The sequence below is a fragment of the Uloborus diversus genome, unplaced genomic scaffold, assembly GCF_026930045.1.
Source record: "Uloborus diversus isolate 005 unplaced genomic scaffold, Udiv.v.3.1 scaffold_14, whole genome shotgun sequence".
NCBI classification, from domain to species: Eukaryota; Metazoa; Arthropoda; class Arachnida; order Araneae; family Uloboridae; genus Uloborus; species Uloborus diversus.
The window spans coordinates 2,082,912-2,108,127 of NW_026558098.1; the positions used below are offsets into that span (position 1 = coordinate 2,082,912).

At 32.2% G+C, this 25,216-nt stretch overlaps 1 protein-coding gene across 1 annotated transcript in view; it reads right to left on the reverse strand.

Moving 5' to 3' along the window:
- Positions 1 to 25,216, reverse strand: part of LOC129232784 (26S proteasome non-ATPase regulatory subunit 14) — a 62,485-nt gene that overhangs the window by 5,787 nt on the left and 31,482 nt on the right. Inside the window, exons 7-10 of the mRNA XM_054866887.1 lie at positions 19,007 to 19,114; positions 13,937 to 14,011; positions 8,339 to 8,464; positions 2,435 to 2,497 (exon numbers count right to left, since the gene is read on the reverse strand). Of these exons, the coding sequence (XP_054722862.1) occupies positions 2,435 to 2,497; positions 8,339 to 8,464; positions 13,937 to 14,011; positions 19,007 to 19,114 (372 nt within the window). The remainder of the gene's footprint in view (positions 1 to 2,434; positions 2,498 to 8,338; positions 8,465 to 13,936; positions 14,012 to 19,006; positions 19,115 to 25,216) is intronic.

Genomic DNA, 25,216 nt, shown 5'->3' on the forward strand with positions numbered 1-25,216 from the left:
GTTCTTTTTTTCTTCCAATTTACATCCAATTTTCACAAAAATTTTCAAATATGGGGGTGAAAAATTACTTGCACATATTAATATTACATATCGTTAGAAAGGGTAGAATTTTCCGCGTTCTACGCAATTTGTTTCAATGATCTAACTTTATTACGGCAGGAGTTATTTTTTTAGCTTGAATTTTTTTAGGCTTAGCTGAAATTTAGGCACTACTTTCTTCATTAAATAAATCAATCAAAAGTGAAGGAATTGTCGCATAGCTTTCTTTTTGACGCCATTGGAAAAAGCAACCTTTTTTACTGCAGACCTAACTCGACCCGTGGTCGAAAAAATAAGCTTTTATCTCGAAAGGAAAAAAAGTTACAAGCCTTTTTAAATCAAGTTTAAGAAATCTCGATTCCATTCAAATTGTGAACCATTTTCTTTCGCATTTTAATACTTAAACTTATTTTATTTTGTGTTTCCATGGTTACACATTTCAAATCCATACCTCTGGATTTAATTTCTTAAAAGTATTTTAATATCTGTCGTCATTGTTTGGAAGGGAAATCATGATGTTTTTTTATTTATTTTTTATGCCTGATTGTTGAATATACGTCACTTGACACAATTTTTATTTTCAAGGTAGACCTTGCAACGCAGCTAGTATATCATAAAATATATTGAATAATCTTTTTGTTATTTTTAATAATAAATGAACAATATTACTATTATGATTAAGATAATTTTTTAAATTAGAAATACCATAGTTAATAAATATAGAAAATATCATGATATTTTCAAAATAAATATCGGATATATATCGCTGAACCCTGTTCACCATTGTTGGAAACAATCGGTTGTCAGATGCATTTTAAGACCAAAATTTTGATTTGAAGCCTAGGTTCGATAACCAACCAAATTCAATGAGTACAGTTTTGTATTGCATCAAAGCTTTTCTTTCTCGACTTGTGACCGAGACTTGCGATTGACACGAAAATAAATTTGTAAAAGTAATTTTAAAATGCAATAAATTTGATCTTTATAAAAGATTTTCTCTTACAAGATTTACTGATTTCGTCTGAAAATAAACTACCAGACATATGTGGCATTTCTATTTAATAATGAATTTCTATACCCCTGATATGTATTTGATTCATAAAAAATAGCGCCCAGGATGTTCATTTTGCCTAGAAACTTAACCTAGCATTCAAGATTGAGGTGTCGCTTGGGCTTCTGGAGGCACTGAAACCTAACCAATAGTTTAACATTAGTTGTCATTAGGGTTCGCCGATAGATATAAGTTGATATATATAATCATGATATATATCCAATATTTATTTTGAAAATATCATGATATTTTGATATTTTCAATATTTATTTTTTCAACTACGGTATTTCCAATGCAAAAATTATACTAATTATAGTTTTGTTGTTCATTTATTATTGAAAATAACTAAAAAGTTACATACCATATTTTTATGATGTATTTATACATTATTAATTTAACAAAGTAATGTAATATTCCTTTTTTATTTCATATCAATAAGGTAACAATTTTAATTCATATAGGGTTGCCAACCTTAGAGAAACTATTTGAGGAGCATCTGTGGTGATTTTGAGGAGCATTTTGAAATTTTGCGGAGCAGCTCGGTATTTTGTATGAAAATCAATATAAAGTAATCAAAACCTATGTTCTAAAATTTTTTTTCAGCTTTGATTATCATTTTAAGCACTAGCTGAAAAAAAAAAAGTAAGTTAATACAACAGATTTAAACACTATGTTATGCTTTGAGTAAGCATCTTTATTTTCCCACATTTACATGCCTGTAATAGTAAACTAGCAAAATATAATAAAAATTAATTTTATTTCATTTCTATCTTTGGTGAGCCTGGTCAGAATTAAGACCAAACTGGAAATGTGGAGCAATTAATTTGCAGAGCTGCGGAGTTTCACTATTTTTTCGGAGCAACTCCAAAAAATGCGGAGCAGTTGGCAATCCCGTTCATATTGAAAGTGCCTTCTAATTACATATGGTGCTGGTTAGAAAAAAAAAGAAATTGTCTTATGGCTGTGCACCGACTAATGCTTTTTTTTTTTATTTTCTGAATCATAGAACTGTGTAAAAGTAGCTAACAGAAGAAAAATGAGTAAAATAGCTAATGCTAAACTCCATTAAAATGGATAAAAATGTTAAATGAAATATTAGATATAAATAATGAAAGAAACCTTAATTTTAAGTCTACATAGTGTAATTATAATATAAGAAAATAAAGGGATATGAGGATGCATTTACTATTTTAAAGACTTTAGTTTGTGCTGATTGAAAATATCAGATATATATCAAAATATCCGATACATATCAAAACATCGGATATTTTCGAAAATATCATGATATTTTTGAACCCTGGCTGTCATACCTCATTTCATTTAAAATTTGCAAAAGAGTCTTACCTGCTTGCCAACGTTCTTTATTGCTAGCTGCTCTGGTGTCATCTTGTCTTCCTCTTCCAAACTCTACAGAGAAAAAATTAAGTTATGAAAGGTTAAGATGTGTACTCATTGCAAAAAATATGTTTTAACATTTCAATTCCACTTCATCAAAACTTGCAGGACAAACATTAAAAAACATTAAGCAGCTTATTGTTTTCAATGTACTGAGGTTGATTCTCCGTTGATTTTTTCTTTGGTTTTAAATATCTTACCATGCATGCCGTGGGTGTATTTGTACACTTTTTTAACTAACACACAACAAACCGTTAAAACTAAAAATATTATATTTTCAAATCTTTACTTGTAATTAATCAGCAGAGAGAGGAAAAAAAAAAAAAAAAACGGATTCACAATAGAAAGACATAGGATTACAACAAGCAGTTAGTTTCAAAAAGGCAGGCCTGTGCATTTAAAAATATAAGTGTGCACTTTTAAACTATTGTCTAATATTTTTCTGTAGGATGCATCATTTAATATCAATCTTTAAAAATATCCTTTTGGAAGAAACTAATAACTTGCTGTATTATCTCACTTTTTCTTTCGTAAATTAATGCAGTCAGCTGGTTTTGCTGAAACTACTTTAACTGGAACCTAAGCTTTCTTAAGTTGCTGACTTAGCAACATTCAAAAATTTTATTTCAATAACTTATTCAAAACAAGTTTTTTTTTTTTGGTAAGTTCTTAATGATTAAAATGTTATCCAGGTTATTATCAGACAGAGAACTGCACAGCTCTGCCCTTGCCTTTCTCACACTGCTGAATATTCTTTTGCACTCTGCATTGCTGTGAGGTATGGCTAGCATGGAAAACATAGAAAAGGCGAGCCTTTCATACTTCAATGAACCATTGACATCAACTAATTTCTTCAAAGCAGCCTATTTTTTATCGATCCTTTCCCTTTTTAGCACAACATCGGGCAAATTATCTATTTGTACAGAGCGAAATTCACTTTGGAGCTTATCTTAGGCTCTTTATCTGCAGTTTCTCTATTCTTCTGAAGCAACATAACAGGAAACTCATTACAAAAAAGCAATACCAGAGATGTAAAACCTAATTATCTTACAATTATGCCATAAGATCTTACAAACTTACAATACCACCAAAAATCTCACAATGTAAGTCTAAATCTTACAAGTTGGCAGCTATGGAATTGTTAAGTATTTCATATTTCATGTCAGGACTGGAAATTAACAATGGTCTGCTGGTCCTGGACCACAAAAGCATCCATTAGACCAGCAGAGTAGTAATTTTAGTGGTTTATGCAACCTGTAATGAAAAATGTTGCCCGTTTTCCATTCAAATGTATTAAGTATCCAGGGCTCGAAAATTATATTACACAACATGCCCGAGGCATACAAAAAGTCTGCTTGGGCATGAATCTTTTACCCTTACATGCCTGGATGGGCATGTAATTATTATAATTTTTTAATTGAGTATTGGTATTTTTCATAGCTCTATATTTCTGTTTTATAGTGAAATAATTTTTGATAATATTGAATATTTCAGATATAAAGCTGTAAAAGTTTTTGCTTCATTAATGCTACATGACAAATTCAAATATTTTTATTGGGGCATGTATTTTTTAGACAAACATGCCTGGCAAGGCGTATAAAAATGTAAAGATTTTTCTAGCCCTGTAAGTATTATAATATTTCAAAATCCTAGAGAAAAAGATAATTTACAATGTTTAAGTCATCTATGCAAGAAAATATACATTAAGAAATTTTTATAAGAAACATTTTATTCTACCCTCCTCTCCTCAAAGCAATAACCAAGATTTGATTTTGGTGGCGACATTTTCAGAATAGTTTTGGCGTTACCGAAAAATATCTGCTGTTTCCTTCTCTTCTCCAGACCCTGAGGCATGTCATTGACAACTGCTGATTGACACCATTTGCCATTCTAATTAATTTTGAATTATCTTGGAACATTGGAACAAACTTGATCTGATGCAGAAAAATAGGGGATTTCAACAGATTTTAAATAAATTTCGTGAACATTTTTTTGTTCTCCTATTACAGGATTCATGCAAAAATGTTGATTAAAATTATAATAAACTAATAATTAATATTTAATTTAATTGATTATAAAATATTGCATTATCATCGAGTCTGAGGTCACATTCCAAATTTCAAAAAAATCCAATCACAGGAAGTAGGTAAAAAGCGAGTTGCAAGATTTGAACAAGACATATAAATATATCGATCTTGTGAGTTAGTAGGAATTATTGAAAAACGCTTCCAAAAAAAAAAAAAGACTGATGATTTGTATCAAAGAAAGCCTCAAAAAACTGCATTTTACATAAGTGTCAAAACACCAATCTAAGTCTGTCTCTTAAGTTAAATAAAAAATCTTTTGCTGAAAAGTTTTTAAAGTGTGAAATTTTGGAGTAGAATTAAATATTTGAGTACCCCAATGCTATGACTTCTGAGGTACTTCTAAGGATATTGCAGCTCAAATTTGAGCTAATGCAGACGAAAACAACAACAAAAATAATAATAATAAAGAAAAGGATAACGACAATGACAAATGTGAAGTTGGAAAACCCTTAACAGACTCGATGGCTTTCTACGAGCAGAAAAACTTTAAACATTTTTGAAGCTAGGAGGGCAAAAGGGGGCGAAACTTGCCAAAATTCTCAAGATGGAAATTCAAAAATAGGGGTGTGTCCTAAAGATATTTTTTGAGTAAACAAAAAGGTTAAATACAGAACTTAAAAAATAACAAAAACTTATCGGAGCTCCCAACAGATTTTTAATTTCTCCCTAGGGAAAAGGAGACCTAAATTCCCAAAAAAAAAGAGACAATAATCGTAACTTTCAAAGGCTAAAACTAGGGATACACTGATTAATCAGCAGTAGTTCATTAATTAAAGGCAAATATTAGCCAATTAATAGGCTGAAAATATATTATTTTTTAATAAAAATTGGTTTTGTTTGAAGCAAGAAACTATGCTGAATGAATTTATTGAACTTAACCAATCGTTTTTAACAGTGATGCACACAAGGGAGGGGTCCAGGGAGTCTGGACCCTCCCCCCCCATAGGTCTTACTTTTTCTCCCCGATCGATTACGATTCAATGTATTTTGTACGTAAAATAATTTCAAACAAAGGTAACAATAATTTCAGTTCTAATAAGTGAAAAAATGAATTCCTCAAGTTAAAAGATTTTTAAGAATATTGTGCACTTTTCCTATAACGAATTGCCTATAAGAAGCAGAATGGTGATTATAAATGAACACACTGTAATAACCATGTTTTTAGTTTTTTAATTACAGATTAAAATGAGATTTTATGAACTACCATAACCATATGGTGCAACAATGAATTTGCTTTGCTCAATCCATTTTTTAATTATCAGAAATGTAAAAGCATAAATTAATTTTGCTTTCTGGTAATTGATTTAAGTACAGTTTCATTAAATAATACTAATCATTTGTTCAATAGTTTTTTACTGTTTTTTAGTATTTTTTGTTGTTTTTCGTTCTTGAGAATCGATAAAATCAAATCGATATGTTTGATGGCCTTTGGGGTATGGATATGAGAATCAGGCCCTAGACCTTGAACCCTCCTCTTGCAAAATTCTTGTATGCGGAACTGGTTTTGAACTCTAGCTGGAATGCCCCTAGTTAGGGCCGGATTTGGAAGCGTGGGGGCCCCGGGGCAACGAAGGAGTGGAGGCCCCTAATCAGGGTTCGAAAAGATCATCATATTTTCGAAAATATCCGATGTTTTGATATCTGTCCGAATATTTTGATATACATATATATATCCGATATTTTTGATTTAAAAAATTTCCATTCAAGTCATTTCGTCAAATAATTTTTAAATTTTTGAGCTCAAGAAGCGAGACGTTGTAAGGATGACCTGCAAAGTTAACCATTTTTCGAATTTTTTCTCACTTACTTTATTCCTCTTTAACTCATAGGTACAAATTACAAATCAAATGAATAAAGAAAAAAATATATTGCCACTGAAATGCTCGATCAACTAAAAAATCGATTGCAAATGGTTACTTGCAATCAGTGCTTTCTGATATACCGATAATAATATTTTTGTGCAAGCATTCTTTGTAGAAATACAAAAAAAAAAAAAGTCTGGGAGAAAAAATGTAAAATTTGCTGACCAGTGAAAGTTAGGATATTTTGCAAAAATTTTATTGTAGACTAGCCGCCTGCGGCGACCAGCTGGTCCGCCTTTTTACGCCATTCGCCTTTTTGCGCCAGAGTTGCCGCCTTCGGCGGCTGCTTAGAAAATTTAGCGACGGTATTAATCAATGTTTTTCGCTTTTTTCTCAATATTATCATTCGCCTTTTTTACACCGATGTTGCCGCCTTCGGCGGCTGCTTAAACAAATTTCGTGGCGGTATCATTCAATCTATATCTATCTATATCATTAGTAGTTTGAATAAAATATTTTCTAGATATATCTCCAGTTCTGTCGTTTGGAATATTTTTAAAGGAGGGGGAGACACAAACGACGTACTCTTCATGCAAATTTTGTCGAAAAATAACAAAAAGCACTTCCACTTTTATGTGAAAGCATTGTTTTTTCAAAGTCATGGTGTGTGTGTGGGGGGGGGGGGCACTAACACCCCGTTGAAATTCCTTAAATGACGGGCATGCCTCTTTCTTGCTGTCCATCTGCTATATCGAACTCTATATTTGTCTATCTATCAATCTATACGATCTGCGCATATCTACCTCCTGACAGCATAATCTTTTTTTATTTATATAAGTATTAATTTCGAAAACAAAATCATTTTTTGTCCACTCAACCTCTATCTATTTCTTGCTGTCCATCTACTATATCGACCTCTACATTTGTCTATCTATCAATCTATACGATCTGCGCATATCTATCTCCTGACAGTACAATCTTTTTTTATTTATATAAGTATTAATTCGAAAACAAAAACATTTTTTGTCCACTCAACCTCTATCTGTCTCTGTATCTACCTAACCTAACCGCCAATTCGTAACAGAAACGAAGATCATGCAAAAAATCGCGGGCTTTATTTAATCAAAATAGCCCTCAAAAACAAAGGCTCTATGTTCCCCGTAGTGTTCAAAAAGTAGCGCTTGCAAAAAAAAAAAAAAAGGTGAAGAAAAGGCAAACGATTTCAGTTGGATCACGTGATGAGGTAAACTTGGAACTCAGCCGGCAAGCGAACAGCTCGCGTTGTGTTCTGCCATTAAAAAAATTGTAAAAAAAAAAACTATTGCGTATTTTTCAAAACTTTTTTCTTCTGAAGGGGGCGGAATGTTTTTACTATTACCAACTAAAATTTTAGAATTGAGGGTTCAATACTTGTCGCAGGATGGGTTTCGAAAAAAACTAAACCCAGAAAAAAAAATGTAAAATAAAGGTTTTTTCAAAAATCTATAAAAAATACAAAAATTGCTCTATCTTCAAAATTTTTTCATTCATCATATTTAAAATTAAATTTTCTACACAATAGTACAAAAAATATCCGTCTGGCGCGATTGGTTCGGGATCTGTGAGGTCAAAAGTACTAAAAAGTGCTAAAAATAACATAAAACATTAAATAACTTTTTTTCTAATTAAAATATCAAAAATCGAAGCCCGAGGTGCACAACTTCAGCAAAAACTACACCTGTATACCAAATTTCATCTTTCTAGGCCTTACCGTTTTCCCGGGATACGCGCCACAAACACACACACACACACACACACACACACAAACATCTTATTTTATTATATGTATAGAAGCCCCTTTGTTGTGGAGGCTCCGGGGCAGTAGCCCCACCTGCCCTCCCCTAAATCCGGCCCTGCCCCTAGTTGTTAAAAAACTTAAATCAGAATATCTAAAAAGCGATGGTTGGGGTAATGGGTTTCTTTACCTTGTTGTACGCTTTGGCCAGCTCCAGCATCTCCGTGACGGTCTTCTCGTTGATGACAGAGTGCTCGTTGTAGTCCTGGAGCATCAATCCGTCCATCCAGCTCTTCTTGTGCAGGTTCAGGAGCATCTGCAAAAAAGATGCAGAACGATCGAGTCGGTTAAGTAGGCGATCGCTCGCATTCAACCGATTGTGTTTTCATAATTTAGCAATGATGTTGTGCAAAACAGAATGAAACTTGCAGAAAACAGCAAAGAAATTTATTTTCAAAAATATCAAAAATTGTATGTAATTTTTGTAAATCTTCTGTGAACAATGTTTGGGTGTTCGCCTATAGAGTGGTTTTTGCAGATGTAAAAGTTATTTGTGAAGCAACAATGCCTAGGGTTACCAGACATCAGGATGTCAAGCTTTCTTCCAGATTAATGTACAGATTCAAATGTGATAATATAGAAGCCCCTCGCTATATCGCTCATTCGGATATATCTGTCTCCTGAAATATTAAAGCCTAAAATAAGAAAAAAAAAACTTTGTTTTAAGTTTCAAACCATTTCTGAAAACATATGGTATTGCTCAGAGAAGGTCTCTTTCTTCTTTATTTTGTCCATGAACAAAAGGAAACTATTCTTCTGAATTTGCTGCAAAAGAAGCAGCAGCAATTCCTGTCATCCAAATGTACATACCCACCCGCGCAGTATGTTTCAGTTTAAGATAGTCTGTAAACTACTTGACATTTTCTTTTGCACTGATACGTTGCCTTTACAATGGGTGAGAGACATCAAGCAGGTGTCATACTAGCCCATGTAGAAGAGAACATAGACCCTTCTTTTAGTACAGAAAAGATTTGCATCAAAGAAAGGAAGGATGGTATGGACGGGCAAAAGGGTTTTCTGTAAACAATGTGGTTATTTTTACTTTTCACATCGTTTCCACAGCAAGTCAAACGGATTGGAAAGTCTATTGGGAATAAGAGGGTATTCGAATGCTCACTCTTATCTCACGGTAACTCAGAAAGATCGTCTTTGATTCGCCATTTGATGTTCTTATCTTTCTGATGGTGAAAATTTACATAAATTTCAATCTTGCTTGAATTTTAATACGTGTGATAGTACATTTGTGAACTACATGGAAATCATTAGAAAATCATGTCAAAAAGAACAAACGCTAATTTGTTTGTGTGTTGGACTTATAACTATTTTTAATGACCTCGGTTACATCGCGCTTTCGGATATATCGCTCTCTTTGTTTGTCCCCTGAAAAGCGAGATATAACGAGGGGTTTTTGTACAAAGAAAACCTATTTCTTATAAGCAAGAGAACAACATTAAAAAGTGCATATGTTTTGAGGTTATAAAGAACCACTTTTCAAAAAAAAAAGTTGCCCTCACAGTTTGCTTCTGCACTAAGGGATTACAGTTGATTTCTTACTACCAAAGAGCACGAACTTGAGGGTCACAGATCTAGATGAAGCTCTGAATTTAGGTTATTTCCCGCTAGATATGAACCCAGGTGAAGCGGTTTCACTGCATAGGCCCTACTCCGGCTGCAACAGGGGTCCAAAGTTGTTATTTGAGTCCAGAAAAGCAATGATTTTTCCTTTGAAATGAAACATTTTTTAAAACCTTTTCTGGCATTTGCATTGCGGTATGAGCCACTTAAATGCAATCACAACATAGAATAAATCTCCCCCTCCCCCTCCTCCTTTTTTTGTACTGAAAAGAGACCCCGAATGTCTTGGAAGCGTAGATATTGTCTTAAAGTTTCCAATTTCAATGAAAACGCCATTGTAATTCTTTGGAGTCCTGCAAATTAATGCGGTACAGACGGGAAAACTTCAGAGTCGCGAATCTGGATAAACTTCTGAATTTAGGTCAATTTGTACTAGATATGAGCACAGGTAAAACAGTTTGAGTACATAGGCTCTAGTTCGGCACCAAGGAGGGTCTAAATTCGCTTGTTTGGCTCCGGAACTGCAATAGCATCTCTTATATAATTAAAAACTGAGTGTATCTATGTATGTCCAAGCTTCTTCTCCCGAACGACAGTGAGCTGACCATCCAACCAGGTATCGATGGTTTCGTAATCTTCCCGTCTTCATGTTTGGCTATTTAACGTAATCCTCCGATAATAATTAGCGGAGATATCATTAAAAACTATTGATTATGAAACTTGGATTTCGACATAAAATCCCTATTTTTCGAAGGCTTTCCTCCATTCAAATGATTATTCAGTGCTTCATCTCAACTTTCCTCAACAATGCTTTCATTAAAATGTATAGCGTGAAGAAAATCATTGAGATAATGATCTGTTGCCATTTTTTTCTCTAATATGAACAGGTAAAGATCTTGTTTTTGTTTTGAGGCTTTTCCTGTAATCAGAGGATTTAAAATGTTAACTTTTTTGGGGGGGGGGGGGTTTCCGCAATCTGCCGCAAAATTTCACTGACTTTATTTTTTGTTTTGGTTTAAGCCTGAGTGTTGAACTTGCGTCACTTGACAAAGTGGCGTAGCGAGAAAAAATCCTTGGGGGGGGGAGGGTTAATTTTTTTTGAAGTTTAAAGTAAAGTCATGCCCTCAAGTTTATACACACACAAACACACACATACATATATATATATATATATAACAGGAAGACATAAGCTTTTTACCGTCATAAAAGCTATTATATTAAATAAAAATCTTTTAGCTCATAAACAGAACTCTTCAGGTTCGACTGAAAAATGATTTTTGGGGCTCATGGGGGGGGGGGGTTCTGACTTTCCTATCTCCCCCCCCCCATTGGCTACGCCACTGCTTGACATAACTTTTCTTTTCGATGTGGACCGTGCAAAGCCGGGCGACGCAGCTAGTTTTTTTTTAGGAATTTTAAACTGGGCAGAATGTTTGATCTCCTAACATCTGTCGCGTCTCTAGTTAGTACAATGTAGGAGCAGTAGCAGTGCAATGTAGTTAGACAGTCACACTGTAGCACTAAAAGTTATTGACAGATTTTCATTCAAATATTTGTTTAAAAAAAATTATTAAAAAAATAGGAATCTATATTTCGAACAAAATATCAATGCACCAGGTAGAAATTACAAAAAGCTGTATGAAATGTAAAAACGGTCAAACTCTTCTAATCGAGGGGGGGGGGGGGTAATCCAAATAAAAACTGCATCTTTTTTTTTTTAACTTGGTGATGATGACATGTGAATATTAAAATTGATTCAGCAGCTTTTGCATGCCAACAATCATTTCAAGAAAAAAAAATTTTTATAATGCATAATAAGAATAAATGAAACATTTTGTTAACTTTTGGTAAAAACAAAACAATTGTGCTTATGACTTGACTGATAATATATTTATTGAAAAATGATTAATACATTAACACTTATACGTTATTGTAAAAATTCTCATGCTCAAATACATTTATGTCTTCATTTCATTCAAATAATTAATTTTCAAGAAATATAATTTTTAAGCTCATTTCACGCAGCCAAATAAATGCAATTCACTTTTTTTCCTCTCAACTACATGCAAAAAAAGACAAAAAAAAAAAAACCATGAATTTACCAATCTGAATCTTTGCATCCTCTTAACAGCCTGAAGCAAAATACAAGTTAGTGTGAAGCATGGTCTACATCGTTACAATATACATGTAACATAACTGAATTATTTAAACGTTAAATTAATAGCTACTCACGAACAGGAATTACCAATTCAAGTTTCTAATAGCACAAAACTAGTCTTGCTCCATTCCCCTTATTTTGAAAAAATTTTTATACATCTGCAACTCATGAGATAATTGTCATCTTTTCCTTGTGCAACGATTCAATGGTTATTTGGTAAAAATAATAAATCACTGCCTGCCAGCAAATGAACAGGGATTAATAGTATTTCTTTGGTTTCTATCACGGCTATTACCGATAAAAATCTAGTTTTTTTCCCCATGTCTTGGGGAAAAAATGTTTTTTTGAGTAATAACCTCAACCCAGGCGAGGGGGAAGTGCAGTAGAATTAAAATGAGAAATAAGTACTTTCTCTTATATCTTGTTCAATCTACATTAGTGTTCTTTTCATCTGAAATTTGGGGTGGAAAACAAAAGGAACATATAGTCTGCAATTAAGTTTAACTTTTAGAAACATTGAGTAACCAATTAGAAAGCATAGAAATCTAAAAAATAATAATTTTTTGAATTTTGACGTCAAAATTGTGTTTTTCGCAATCACGAATTGCAATAGGATCCTACTCATTGTGTTTCTAGTTTTTACAAATGGAATGTAACTGAAATGAACCCATCCATAAAAAAGGAAATGCTTATTAGGATGCAGGGATAAAGATATGGCAAATTTACACCTATATATTTATTTCTGCAATTGATTTGATTGATCGACAAAAATTAATATCTTCAAATAAACATTAAAAACAACGAGACACTTATTCTTATGGTCATGGTAATCTGAAAACTTTGACCAACGTCAACTACTGTTAAGTGAGGATAAAAAGTAATTTGTGATTGCTCAAAAAAGGGGGGGGGGGAGGGATGCTTTGTATATTAAGAAAACTTTAATCAGTCAGAAAAACTCAATTCTATTCTTCTACTTGTTTATTGTATTCTTGATTCCCCCTTTTAAAATGGACGGACTCCAGTTGAATTCAAAATGCAGAAACAAACTATTTTGCATGCCAGGGAACATTTAAATTGAACTACATATGTATCAATCATATGTTTGAAAAATCAATATTTTCATCAAAATTGCTTTTTTTTAAACCATACTTTAAAAAATAGGTTCATTTACTAAAGTCACAGAAGATAAATAAAAATAATATAATGTAGAGAATGCAGACAAATTGCAACTTTTTTAAAATTCAAAAAGGGGGGGGGGTTCAAAACAAATTATTTGATTTTTAGCATTACAATATGTGAAAATATTCAATTCTTAAACTTTCAAAATACATTTCTACTACATAAAATGAATTGGATAATAAACTAACACTTTTATTCTGAACATTTTGCAGCGGAATAAACATTTGAGGAAGATTAAGACAAATATCAAAAAATAGGGCCTTTTTATGTTTTATTTTATTTTATTTTTTTAATTGGGAAATTTAGAAAAATTTAAATAATCTTGAAAACATGAAAACCATAAAATTTCAAATATCTGGACTTGAAGACACAGTGATGATTAATTCAAAAGAAATGTTTTTCCTTTGTTAGAATAGTGAATCTGTTAATACAAATTATCTCTCAGAGAGGGAAGGGGGGGGGGGGGGGAGCAGAAAATTTATAGCAAAGGAAAAGAAAATTGAAATATTTTAATCTTCAGTCAGAAAATCAGACAACCGAAAATTCTTCGATCCAAAACTAAAGAGTTATTACCCATGTTAATTTAAAGAAATTTTAGATTAATTACACATAAAAAAAAAAGAAATTCATCTAATAAGATAAATATTCCATGGTAATGTACTTTTTAACTTCCAAATTGTAGCAATTAAAATCTAATGAGCTGCAGAGTGAGAAATATTAGCAGGAATTTTGTCACTAATAGTAATCAACCATTGATGAACATAACAATCAAGATTTGGAATTCATTTTTCAAGAGAATATTTTTTAATGCCTTACCTTTTGCTCCAGCTCATTCTTTCTGTAGTTGATGGAGATTGAATAATAATGCCTGTTCAGCCCATGGATCAAGGCCTGTGAGAAGATATTAAAAATACATTGAAATTATAAAAAACATTCCTCATTTCGTAAAACTGAATGAGTAAGAGTCAGTGAGGAGGAAAACAGGACATTCTTCAGGAAAAACAAGAAATTTCTCTTGTATAAATTATTATTTACAGTACAGTTTGAGACCCCAAAACTTGAACACTACAAACTATACTACAAACAAACATTCCTCATTTCGCAAAACTAAATGCGTTAGAGTCAGTGGGGAGGAAAACAGGACATTCTTCAGGAAAAGCATGAAACTTTTCGTGTATAAATTATTTACAGTACATTTTGAGGCCTCAAAATTGGAACACTCATGAGCACGACGTTTATGGATTTTGTAATAGGGGAGGGCGGGCCACAATGAGACATTGTAAAGTCAAAAATAAATACAATTCTGACAACTACCACCACCTAGGAGGAGTAAACATAACCAAAATGCTTCCCAGAATTCCTAGTTCTAGGCTGTTCTATGCTTTTGTTTTGTAGAAAAAAAATTAGTTACTGTTTGGACACACTGAAAGTTACTTGGATAATTTCTTGCATCCATCATAATCTTGAAAAACTTCAACAGTTAAGATAAATGTTGTAGTTTATGTTGTTACTGACACTTTAATCTTCTATTATTCAGCTATATTATTTTAAACGCATGGTTTATTTTAATGATATGAAGCAAAAATGTTTTGTTGTTTGGGCCACAATGAGACGTCTCATTGTGGCCCAAGCAGCAGTAAGCAAGTATAGAATACATATCTACTTCTTGTTTTAGTTTACAAAAAAGAAATTAAACAATAAAAAATAGGCTTGATTTAAAAATATTTATATTTTAGTTAATTATTACAAGTGAACTTTTTATTTTACTACACAGCTTTGTACAAAACAAAATTAGAAACCAGTTAGGTGTTAATAAGTTTGCCAAATATGGTACTCATTTCAAAGCACTTTATAATTGAAATTAATATTTGTATAGAATAATTATATAGGTTAATCAATTAATATTTGGCATTTATTATTTTATTATTTTCCTGTTTTTTTTTAAATCCTGATGATTTTTTTTTTTTTTTTGGCTTACTGTAATTAAAATTGTTTTGTATGTAAGAAAAAATGCTTTAAGCAAAAATAATATGTTTCTTTACAACCCTGGGCCTAAGTCAGAGGATAGGCTTTTATTACTCTATGGTTCTAGTTCAAAAATGTGTTATGGAAAAAGTAGGAGAGAATTAAGATTCAGAAGGGAGAGTGCTTATAATGCAATTTCCATAATGTATTAATACAGTTGAAAAACACGAAAATTTAACCTTTGCTTATTTTTTGCTTAAATACTTTACTGAATTGTTTAAATGCAGTACTGAAATGTTGAAATGCTGTTGCAAGATGCTTTTTAATAACTCTGTACTGAATTTTGCAAACTTTAGGTAAAAATAGTGATTTTTCAGCTGTCCCATTGTGGCCCTACTTAATGTCTCATAGTGGCCCATCACAGAGCCATAATGAGACACTTTTCATCGAATTTATAAAGCCTCATAACTTTTTTTTTTCTAACATTAAATGGGTTAAATTAGATGTAATATACTATAATTTGATATCTTTAATCTAATCAAATATGTTTCTGTGCTTTAGAACTCACCAATATACAAAAAATCAAAAATATGTTTTTTTGTCTCATTGCGGCCCACCCTCCCTTATTCGGAATTTTAGATAGCTGCTCAATAACAAAAACTATTTTGTAGTGCAATATTTGGCATGTTTGCTAATATTCGCGCCATTTTATTTTATTTTTTTTTGTTGCAATCCTGATGATGGCTTCCTTTGGAACACAAGAGTAAAGATGGATACTGACTGCACCAAGATGATTTTGAGAAGCAATTTCTCTTTTTAAAAAATTTCATCAGCACAGGAAGAAAGCTTGAGAATAACAAATATATATCTACATTTTATTAGACACACATATATTTACTTTTGAGTTTTTAATTTTGCTACTTGCAGTGAAGCAACTTTTTTTAGCAACAAAGAGGTAAATTTTCCGCCAAATATCTTTTACTTCCGATCAAATCTGCCAAGGCAGAAAGGCTAAATACAGAGGCAGCAAAGCAGGGTTCGTGATTTTTTTTTTAAATCAAAAAAGTTGGATTTTTTTTAATTAAATTGGATTTTTTAAATTTAAATCAGATTTTTTTAATATATTTTTTAAAATGTTCAAAAAATTGTAGATTTTTATTACTTTACATTTATAAACATAATATATTTCATACAATAGATGAATCCATTCAACTTACTTTTAAAATTAAGATAAGTTCTCTAACTATTCAATAATATTTTAAGATTTATATAAACGTTGATAAATATGTTATAAATGCTTAGATAAGACGTGATTTTGCTTAAAGATAAGGTTTCCATTATCATGTACGTTTTTAGTGTAAAATAATATGTTGAACAATTACTTTTTTGAACTATATTAGTCATGGTGTACAAGAAAAACTCCAAATTTTTATTTTGTTCGAAACTGTAATTTTAGAGTAAAAGCAATACAGAGTGAAAATCTGTTACACACACAGAAAGAGGGATCTATGTAGTTTTTCCTGTTGAAGTTAAGATACTATAATGCAGTGTAGTTAAATTCAGAGCAATACATTCTAAAAATGCAAAATTAATTTATAAAGTAAAATCAAATGATTTTAATTAACTAGCTGCGTCGCCCGGCTTTGCGCGGTCTACCTCGAAAATAAAAGTTATGACAAGTGACGCGTGTTCAACAACCAGGCTTGAACCAAAAAAAAAAAAAAAAAATCAGTAAAATTTTGCGGCAAATTGCGGAAAAATAACCAAAAATTAAACATTTTAAATCCCCCAATTGCAGGAAAAGCCTTAAAACAAAAGCCAAATTTTATTTCTTCATGTTCGAGAAAAAAAATGGCAATATATGTTTCTTTTCAATGATATTCTTCACGCTACAAATTTCAATAAAAGCATTGTTACGGAAAGTTGAGTTGAAGCACTGAATAATTTGAATGAAGGAAAGCCTTAAAAAATTAGGGATTTTATGTCGAAATCCAAGCATCATAATTAATAGTTTTTAATTGATATCTCCGCTAATTATTATCGGAGGATTATGTTAAATAGCCAAACATGAAGAGGGGAAGATGACGAATCCATCGATACCTGGTTCGATGGTCAGTTCACTGTTGTTCGGGAGAAGAAGCTTGGACATACATAGATACGCTCAGTTTTTAATTATATAAGAGATGATTTTGTTAAAAAAACACCTAATTCAAATCAATTGATTTAAATCGATGATTTTTTTTTAAAGAAATCACTTGATTTAAATCATGATTTTAATCACAATTTAAATCAAGCTGATTTAAATCAAGAAACCCTGCAGCAAAGTTAAAATCCTTGGGTTCTGAGCCCAGCATGTATGTGTAAAAGGAAATGGCAACCCCAGAAAAGGATATTAACAGGTTAATAGTTTGTCAAAAAGTTTGTTCCATTAAAATTTCTAGAAATCTGAAACTATGATCCTTTTACCACTGCATTTGATTCACACTTAAAATGGAAAACCATAAATGAAACATTTAATCTCTTTGTTGAAAAACTGAAATTATATTAAATTTCAGCTGACATTCCTGATTATGCAAAAATGCCGTCATTTTTTTTTAAAAATATTTCTTTAGACATTTATCAAAAGAGCTCACACATATATTGTAATAAATATTCTTATTTATGACATAATGTATGCATAAAATGTACAGTAGACCCTCGTTTTACACATGGGTTACGTTCCACGGACACTCTGCGTAAATCGAAACCGCGTAAATTGAGACCTAATAGTAGTGTTAAACTAGGGATTGGGTTACGTAGAAAAAAGAACTACTTCATTCCAGGGATGACTAATTGTACAATAAGTTTAATGGGTACTTATATCAATTTCTATGCACGACATGCATGTAGAAAACTTAAACTAGTTTTGTGTTCGGATTAAAAAGAGGAGCTGGCTATGACAGTCTTTTGGCAATTAAGAATTTTTTTCTGCAACTCTTTGCAGAGCATTAATGCATCCATGATCACTTACGTCATTTCCACGATACGTTTTACATCATTCTTCCTTCACTAACAAATCAGAAAGATCATTTCTATTGTCAAGGAATGGTTCAAAATGTCCAATGTGAATGTTTTTAGTTTGTGTATCACTGATGTGGTATCATCGTTGCTTTCGTCCTCCTTTTGTCAGTCCTAAAAGCTCTTCTTCCAGTGAGTTCTGAACTGTGTGAGTTTAATAATTTTATTTCTGGAAAGAGCTCTGGAACCAATCGCATAAAATGTCTCCAGTGGCCCAGGCTCGATTATTAGCACTCCATGATGCATTGCGGCATCCACGTAAAACTGAAACTCATCCGCATAAAATAAAATAAATGTCGAGTATTCTTTCATGTTAATTAATAATATATAATTTTCTTATCTATTAAAATTAACATAAAATTAGATTAAGTATTTCTTAATGTAAAATTAATTTTTCAGTATCTTAACTGTAGCCAACATGTGATTATTAGTCAACATACAGATTCTAATTTAAATATCAATGGAACAATCAGGTGTTGGCACACATGTAACTGCATTTCCAACTGTTGGATTTCAGCAATATGTTTTGATTTTCACCATGTATTCAGTTGCCTTTTATCTTGCAAGAAGCAAGCAGTGTTCATGTTAAATAAAAGAAGCAAGTGGGTTCATGTTAAATAAAAGATTTTTACAAAAAGGTTTATACTCTGATTTGAAACAGATAAGTAACTTTTAATTATGTAACAATAAAGGTGTCAAATCTTAAGCTGCATATAATCCAAACCGCATAAAACGAGGGTCTACTGTATATCAAAATATCCGATACATATCAAAATACAGGATATTTTTGATGTTTTCGAACCCTGAACGTCACAGCACTACATAAAGTCAACATAAATCTCAATGAAACATTTTTCCACCTACCTGTATAGATGGCTTGGTCAGATGTCCCAGATTGGAGGTAGTCTGCCTGGGTTCCTGTCCCAAAACCACCATGTTGGGATTGATCAGGCGGAAGGCATCGATCACCACCTGAGGAGGAGAAACTCGGAATTAAAAAACCGAAGCTCGAATTCAAATAGCACAAGTATGAAAACTGGAGCAGGCATTTGACATTTGACACCCTCAGAGACCACCCGCACCTACCAATTACTTGGTTTATCAGTTTTAAATGCTCAGATAAATCTGAGCAAGTGGGTCTCTGAGGAACTTTAATTACATAAAAATACAGGAGAAATACGTTGTTATCTGTTACAATTTTGATTTGCTTTTGACAAAATTTTGGTAATTTAACATTATTATATGTAATAAAGTAGACAAAACCAATGCATAAAAGATTTACAATGATAAATTAAACATAAATCAAATTAGAGAGTTGTTGCGTTACAGAAGATAACGTGTTAAAGTGTAGAAAAAAACCCTGAATTTAAACGGTATTAACTGGAGTAGGCAGGAGACATATTAGTTCAGGTGGATTACAAGTACATAAAGCTAAGATTTTTTCAAAAGGCATAAAAATACCTCTACTTTTTAGAGAGCAATTCGTTTTGTATACATCTACAGTTTAGACCATAACAGTGACCTATTCCACAAAACTAACAAACTTTGTAAGCTTGATATGGAATATGTAAGAGAAAAAAAATATATCAGTTAGATTTTTAATTTTTAAAATGCTTTACATTTAGCAGTAAAAAATATAAAACACCCCTCCTCTCCATGACTAATTTTAATTGATTTTTATTGAAAATACAAAAAAATGAGATATTACAATTGACTGAATTTTTGCCGTGTATTTCTCAATTTTCAACCTACGAAATACGCTAGCATCAGCAACTTGGGGCTAAAGGTCGGTGAAATTTCCTTTTTAAAAATCAAAACAATGTCTATGAAGCAATGGAACTATGTAAATTCACATATGAGAAATGGTATTCACTGAAAAAAAAAAGTAGCACATACATAAGGAAAATGAAAGAAAAATAATGAACAGCGAGAAAACTGAATGTATTTTAAACCCTCTACTTAGACAGAAATTTACAAATGTTGTCAGGGTTTTTAAGCTGGCCAGGAATTAAACTGATGTTTCATTCAAATCAAGAATTTTTAAAAATCCTTAAAAATCCCTTTTTAGTATGCAAAAAAAAAAAAAAATAAATAAATAAATAAAAATAAATAAAATAAAATTAATTTGAATTTTGACGTCTTGATTCAAATTATGTTTTTGGCAATCCCGAGTGTGCGTGTGTATGGGGGAGGGAGTATGTTTGTTTGTGTGTGTGGGGCGGTATGTGTATGTGAGTTTGTGTGTGGGGGTAGTTGTGTGTATGCCTTTGCATGTTGGGGGGGGGGGGATATGTGTGTAGGCATACATGTTTCTGTCTGTGTGCAGGCATGAGTGTTTGGGTAGTTGTGTGTAGGTGTGTGTGGGGGAGGGAGTATGTTTGTTTGTGTTTGGGGGGGGGGGTATGTGTATGTGAGTTTGTGTGTGGGGGTAGTTGTGTGTATGCGTTTGCATGTTGGGGGGGGGGTATGTGTGTAGGCATATGTGTTTGTATCTGTGTGCAGGCATGAGTGTTTGGGTAATTGTGTGTAGGTGTGTGTGGGGGAGGGAGTATGTTTGTTTGTGTGTGTGGGGGGGTATGTGTATGTGAGTTTGTGTGTGGGGGTAGTTGTGTGTATGCGTTTGCATGTTGGGGGGGGGTATGTGTGTAGGCATATGTGTTTGTGTGTGTGCAGGCATGAGTGTTTGGGTAATTGTGTGTAGGTGTGTGTGTATGATGTGTAGGTGTCTGTGTATGATGTGTATGTATGCATGTGTGTGTATGTGTTTGTGTCTACATGTATGTATGTATGCGTGTAAGTGTAGGATATTTCTGCTGGCGGGAAAATAAAATCATAGGAACGTCAAAAACAGTCAAAAGAAAGCAACAAGCAATCGTGATTGCTCAAAAAAATCTTTTGGGGAAAATTATTTTACTAAAAATTAAGAAAAAAAAATGAGCATTTTCACTATTAACTGCTATTAATCCTTTTCAGGATTTTCTCCAGTTGAGCTCTGGCATCCAAAAAAAGCCCAATTTGGTTTATTGCAATTAAAATCAACAACTTAAAAAAAATTTTTGTTTTGTCACTAACACTTTCAAATTGATTCTTTATTGTGCACCAATGAAGTTGCAATTTTTATTGTCAAATACTGAACTGCCAAAATGTTTTAAAAATATTAATTACTCAAAAAAATTATTAAAAAAATATTTTTTTGGACACCCTGATACAAAGCGAGTCTTCTTTCAGTCAAAAAAGCATCGATATTTTTTAAGAAGAAAGTCCAGAATTTTCAAGCATAAAAGTTGAAAAATAGACATTGCACATTGTAGCATTTTCGAATTAAATTAAATCAGAACTGAAGAAAGAAAAATAAAATAAAAAAATAGTGCAGGGGAAAAAGAGAGAGAGAGAATATTGCAAAAAGGGGGGGGGGATGCATATCATTATTGTACATTGCAGCATTTTCAAATTGAATTAAATCTGATCTGAAGAAAGAAAAATAAAATAAAAAAATAGTGCAGGGGAAAAAAAGAAAGAGAATATTGCAAAAGAGGGAAAAATGCATATCATTGAGCACAGATTTTTTTTTTTTTTTTTTTCAGATACAGCACTTGGTACTGTAGCAGAAAAAGGACATGCACTGGTATAATTGAAGCCAATCAGAAAATTTAAACAACAAAGTCAGTCAATAAAAATTAAAGTATTTGCAGAGAAAGGGTGGCAAGGTTTTCTTTAAATACTACTCATTTGAGTAAATAACAAACAGAAAAAATAACTTTTTTACTTCCTTTTACAAAAAAGGAAATATTGTATTTGCGAAAAAAATTTGCCCCCAGAAATCGGCCTTCATTTCCATTTTGCTCACCCCCGAATGAATGTTGGTTTTTTTTTTCAACCCGAACACATGTGGATATGTACCTAGGAACGTACAGACACCTGACATATCCATTTTGACGATCCCCGAGTTAATTACAACGAGTTTTCTCGTGACGTCTGTATGTGCGTATGTATCTCGCATAACTCAAGAACGGTATGTCCTAGAAAGTTGAAATTTGGTACGTAGACTCCTAGTGGGGTCTAGTTGTGCACCTTCCCTTTTGGTGGCATTCGGGTGTTCCTAAGGGGGTCTTTTGCCCCTTTTTGGGGGGAAATCATTGTTAATTTCGATGTAAACTCAAGTGGTGTTATAATTTGTCGAACACTTGGCGATGTATCGCCAGTCTTTAGGTCGCCAAGTTTTGTCGCCAACTTGGCAACAAAAATGTGGCGATTTTTTTTTTTAAATTTGGTTTTGATTTGGACACTGTTGTTGATATTTAGAGAGTAAACAATTGAATCACATTAAAACTGACAATAATGTGGTAATTACATTAAATTGGAGTAAAAGGAAGTCATGTGATGCACACATCAGCTTTTTTTTTTTTTTTTTTTTTTTTTGACCATCGATTAGGTAATATGAAAAATTATGAGTCAAAAGCAGATGATCCACTATGAGGTGAAAGATAACTTGAAAACTAGATAAAAATACTATGATTTAATGCAGAAAGACTGAATGTGTGTGGCTTTAAACTTATGAATAAAAATCACAGCATTAAACCAGTAATACAGGCACAAGAGTGAGAGAAACCAACATTTCTTTATTATATGTAATAATATAGAGCAGGCGTTTTTAAAATAAAATAAGAAATACATTTTACAAATGAATTTCAGAGTGTAAAGTAAATCTCAACCCTTAGTTTTGAGGGGGGGGGGGGGTCTATGATAGGGATTTCAAATTGCTAGCCAACATATTAGTTACATTTTAAAAGACTTCGCCAAAGACTTAATTTCAACAAATTTTAATTGTGGTTATTTATTATCATTTTTCAGAAAACTTCAATCAGAAAACGAAATAATCTGTTAATCCTTGCTAAGAAATTGTACTCTAAATCAGTCACAGACCCAACAATTACAGTAAGTTTTCATTAAACTGGGCTTTGCTTAATCCAGACAGCCATTTAGATGTATAATACAGGGCGTCCCTCGTATAACAAGGTGAATTCGTTCCGTGTAGTACTGAAACCGTGTTATACGAGACTTTCTTTTTTAAATAACATTTTTACTTATTTTTTTTCTAATTATGTATGTGCATGAGAAAAATCAGGTTTCGATGTATCATGATATAATGAAACCGTGTTATGCGAGACTTAGAAACAATGTAAATCAAGGGATGTGTATCGTGTTACACAGAAACTAAGTTTCATAAAAACAAAGTAAAAACTTATTAGAGTTATCAACCGTTAACAGAATGTATTAAACAAAAATGAAATTCCATCTTTTTTAAACATAACTCCTGTGTTATATCAAAACCTTGTAGTATAATATTCATGTTTTGCACTGTGTAATATCGAAACCCTTTTATAATAATCGCAAATCTGGTACCGTATAATATCGAAACCCTGTTATAATAATCGCAAATCTGGTACCGTGTAATATCGAAACCCTGTTATAATAATCGCAAATTTGGTACCATGTAATATCGAAACTGTGTTATAATATTCGCAAATTTGGTACCGTGTAATATCGAAACTGTGTTATAATATTCGCAAATTTGGTACCGTGTCATTTCGAAACCGTGTTATAATAATCGCAAATTTAGTACCGTGTAATATCAAAACCGTGTTGTAGAAGTACTGTGTTACACGAGAGATGCCTGTACTGAATAAATAAAAGGCAAGTTTAGAGCAAAAAATATTTTTGTTGATCGCATCTTGTAATTTTATAAAATATGCAATGTAAAAGCTTGTATTTTAAACATGCAGCACACACTTAAACACCTTATAACCCTACATTAGACATTTGAGTTTCATTTTCTCTTTCGGTTACTTTTGCCAAATCAGAGTTTCTTTCTTCTAATGCATCGCATTTGGCCCATTGTCAATTACTTAGCACGGGACTTAGTTTTAAGTCAAATTGACAGTTGGATGCCTCACGTGCCAAATCGACTAACTTCATAAAACAAGTAGAGAAAAGTAATGAAGAAGGTTGTGTTATCTATAGGAGTCAATAGGTCCTCGTGTTAAATTTTCTGCCATCACAAGGTCAGAAATGTACGGAACCAAAAGTTTAATATAAATACACATGCTATGCATTGATAAAACACTATTAAAGACAGGGTTCATACTCAATTTGGATAAAAAAATTCCATGACTTTTTCATGACTTCATAAAAATTTTCATGACCACGTAACACAAAGAGGATAGTACTGTTTAATGTCAAACTTGCCTATTATTTTTATGTATCGCCTGACTAAAGTATTTATTTTCTAAAGCCTTCAACAAATTAAGATCAACTCTGATAAATTGAATGCTTTTATTACGAGAGGTTGAAATAAACTTAGATACAATTGAATTACTTTTTTAGTGCGTGTGGCAAAATCAAAAACATGCAAGTCCACTACTACATAATATAACAAACAAGAAGTGCTGAAAATAATGGTGAATTCAAACTTAGTGATGTCCCAGCAGTAAAATATCATTATAAAAATAGGTGGACGGCTGTTACAGAAGCGGATGCAGTAGGATTCCTAAACTCAGATTTGTTTTTGAGATTGCTCAATTTTCGAGTATTAATAGCTTTTACTAGCAACACTGTTAAATCCCTCAAGATTTCTAATGCTATTTTTAGCTATGTTACTTTATTACTATCCAAGACATTTTTCCATGACTTAAAATTAATTTCCATGACTTTTGATGAAAATAATAAAATGTTCCATGACTTTTGCAGGTCTGAAATTTGTTAATCTTTTTTCCATGACTTTCCAGGATTTCCATGACCCGAACAAACCCTGTAAAGCAGAAATGGGGATTCTTGTAAAAAGGGGCGTTAATGGGGTTTTGTTTCCTTTGGTCAAAATGAGTACTTCTAGTCACTGAAATTGATAGAATAAGCAAAAATAATAATAATAATAATAATAAACAACATGGACCCAGAAAATTCTTTCATTTTCCCGACAGTTATTTTTTAATTCCTTTTTTAAAACAATATTTTTTTATTATTATTTTTAAAACAACCGATTGTGCAAACAAAGCGTGGTCTTAATGACATCACAAA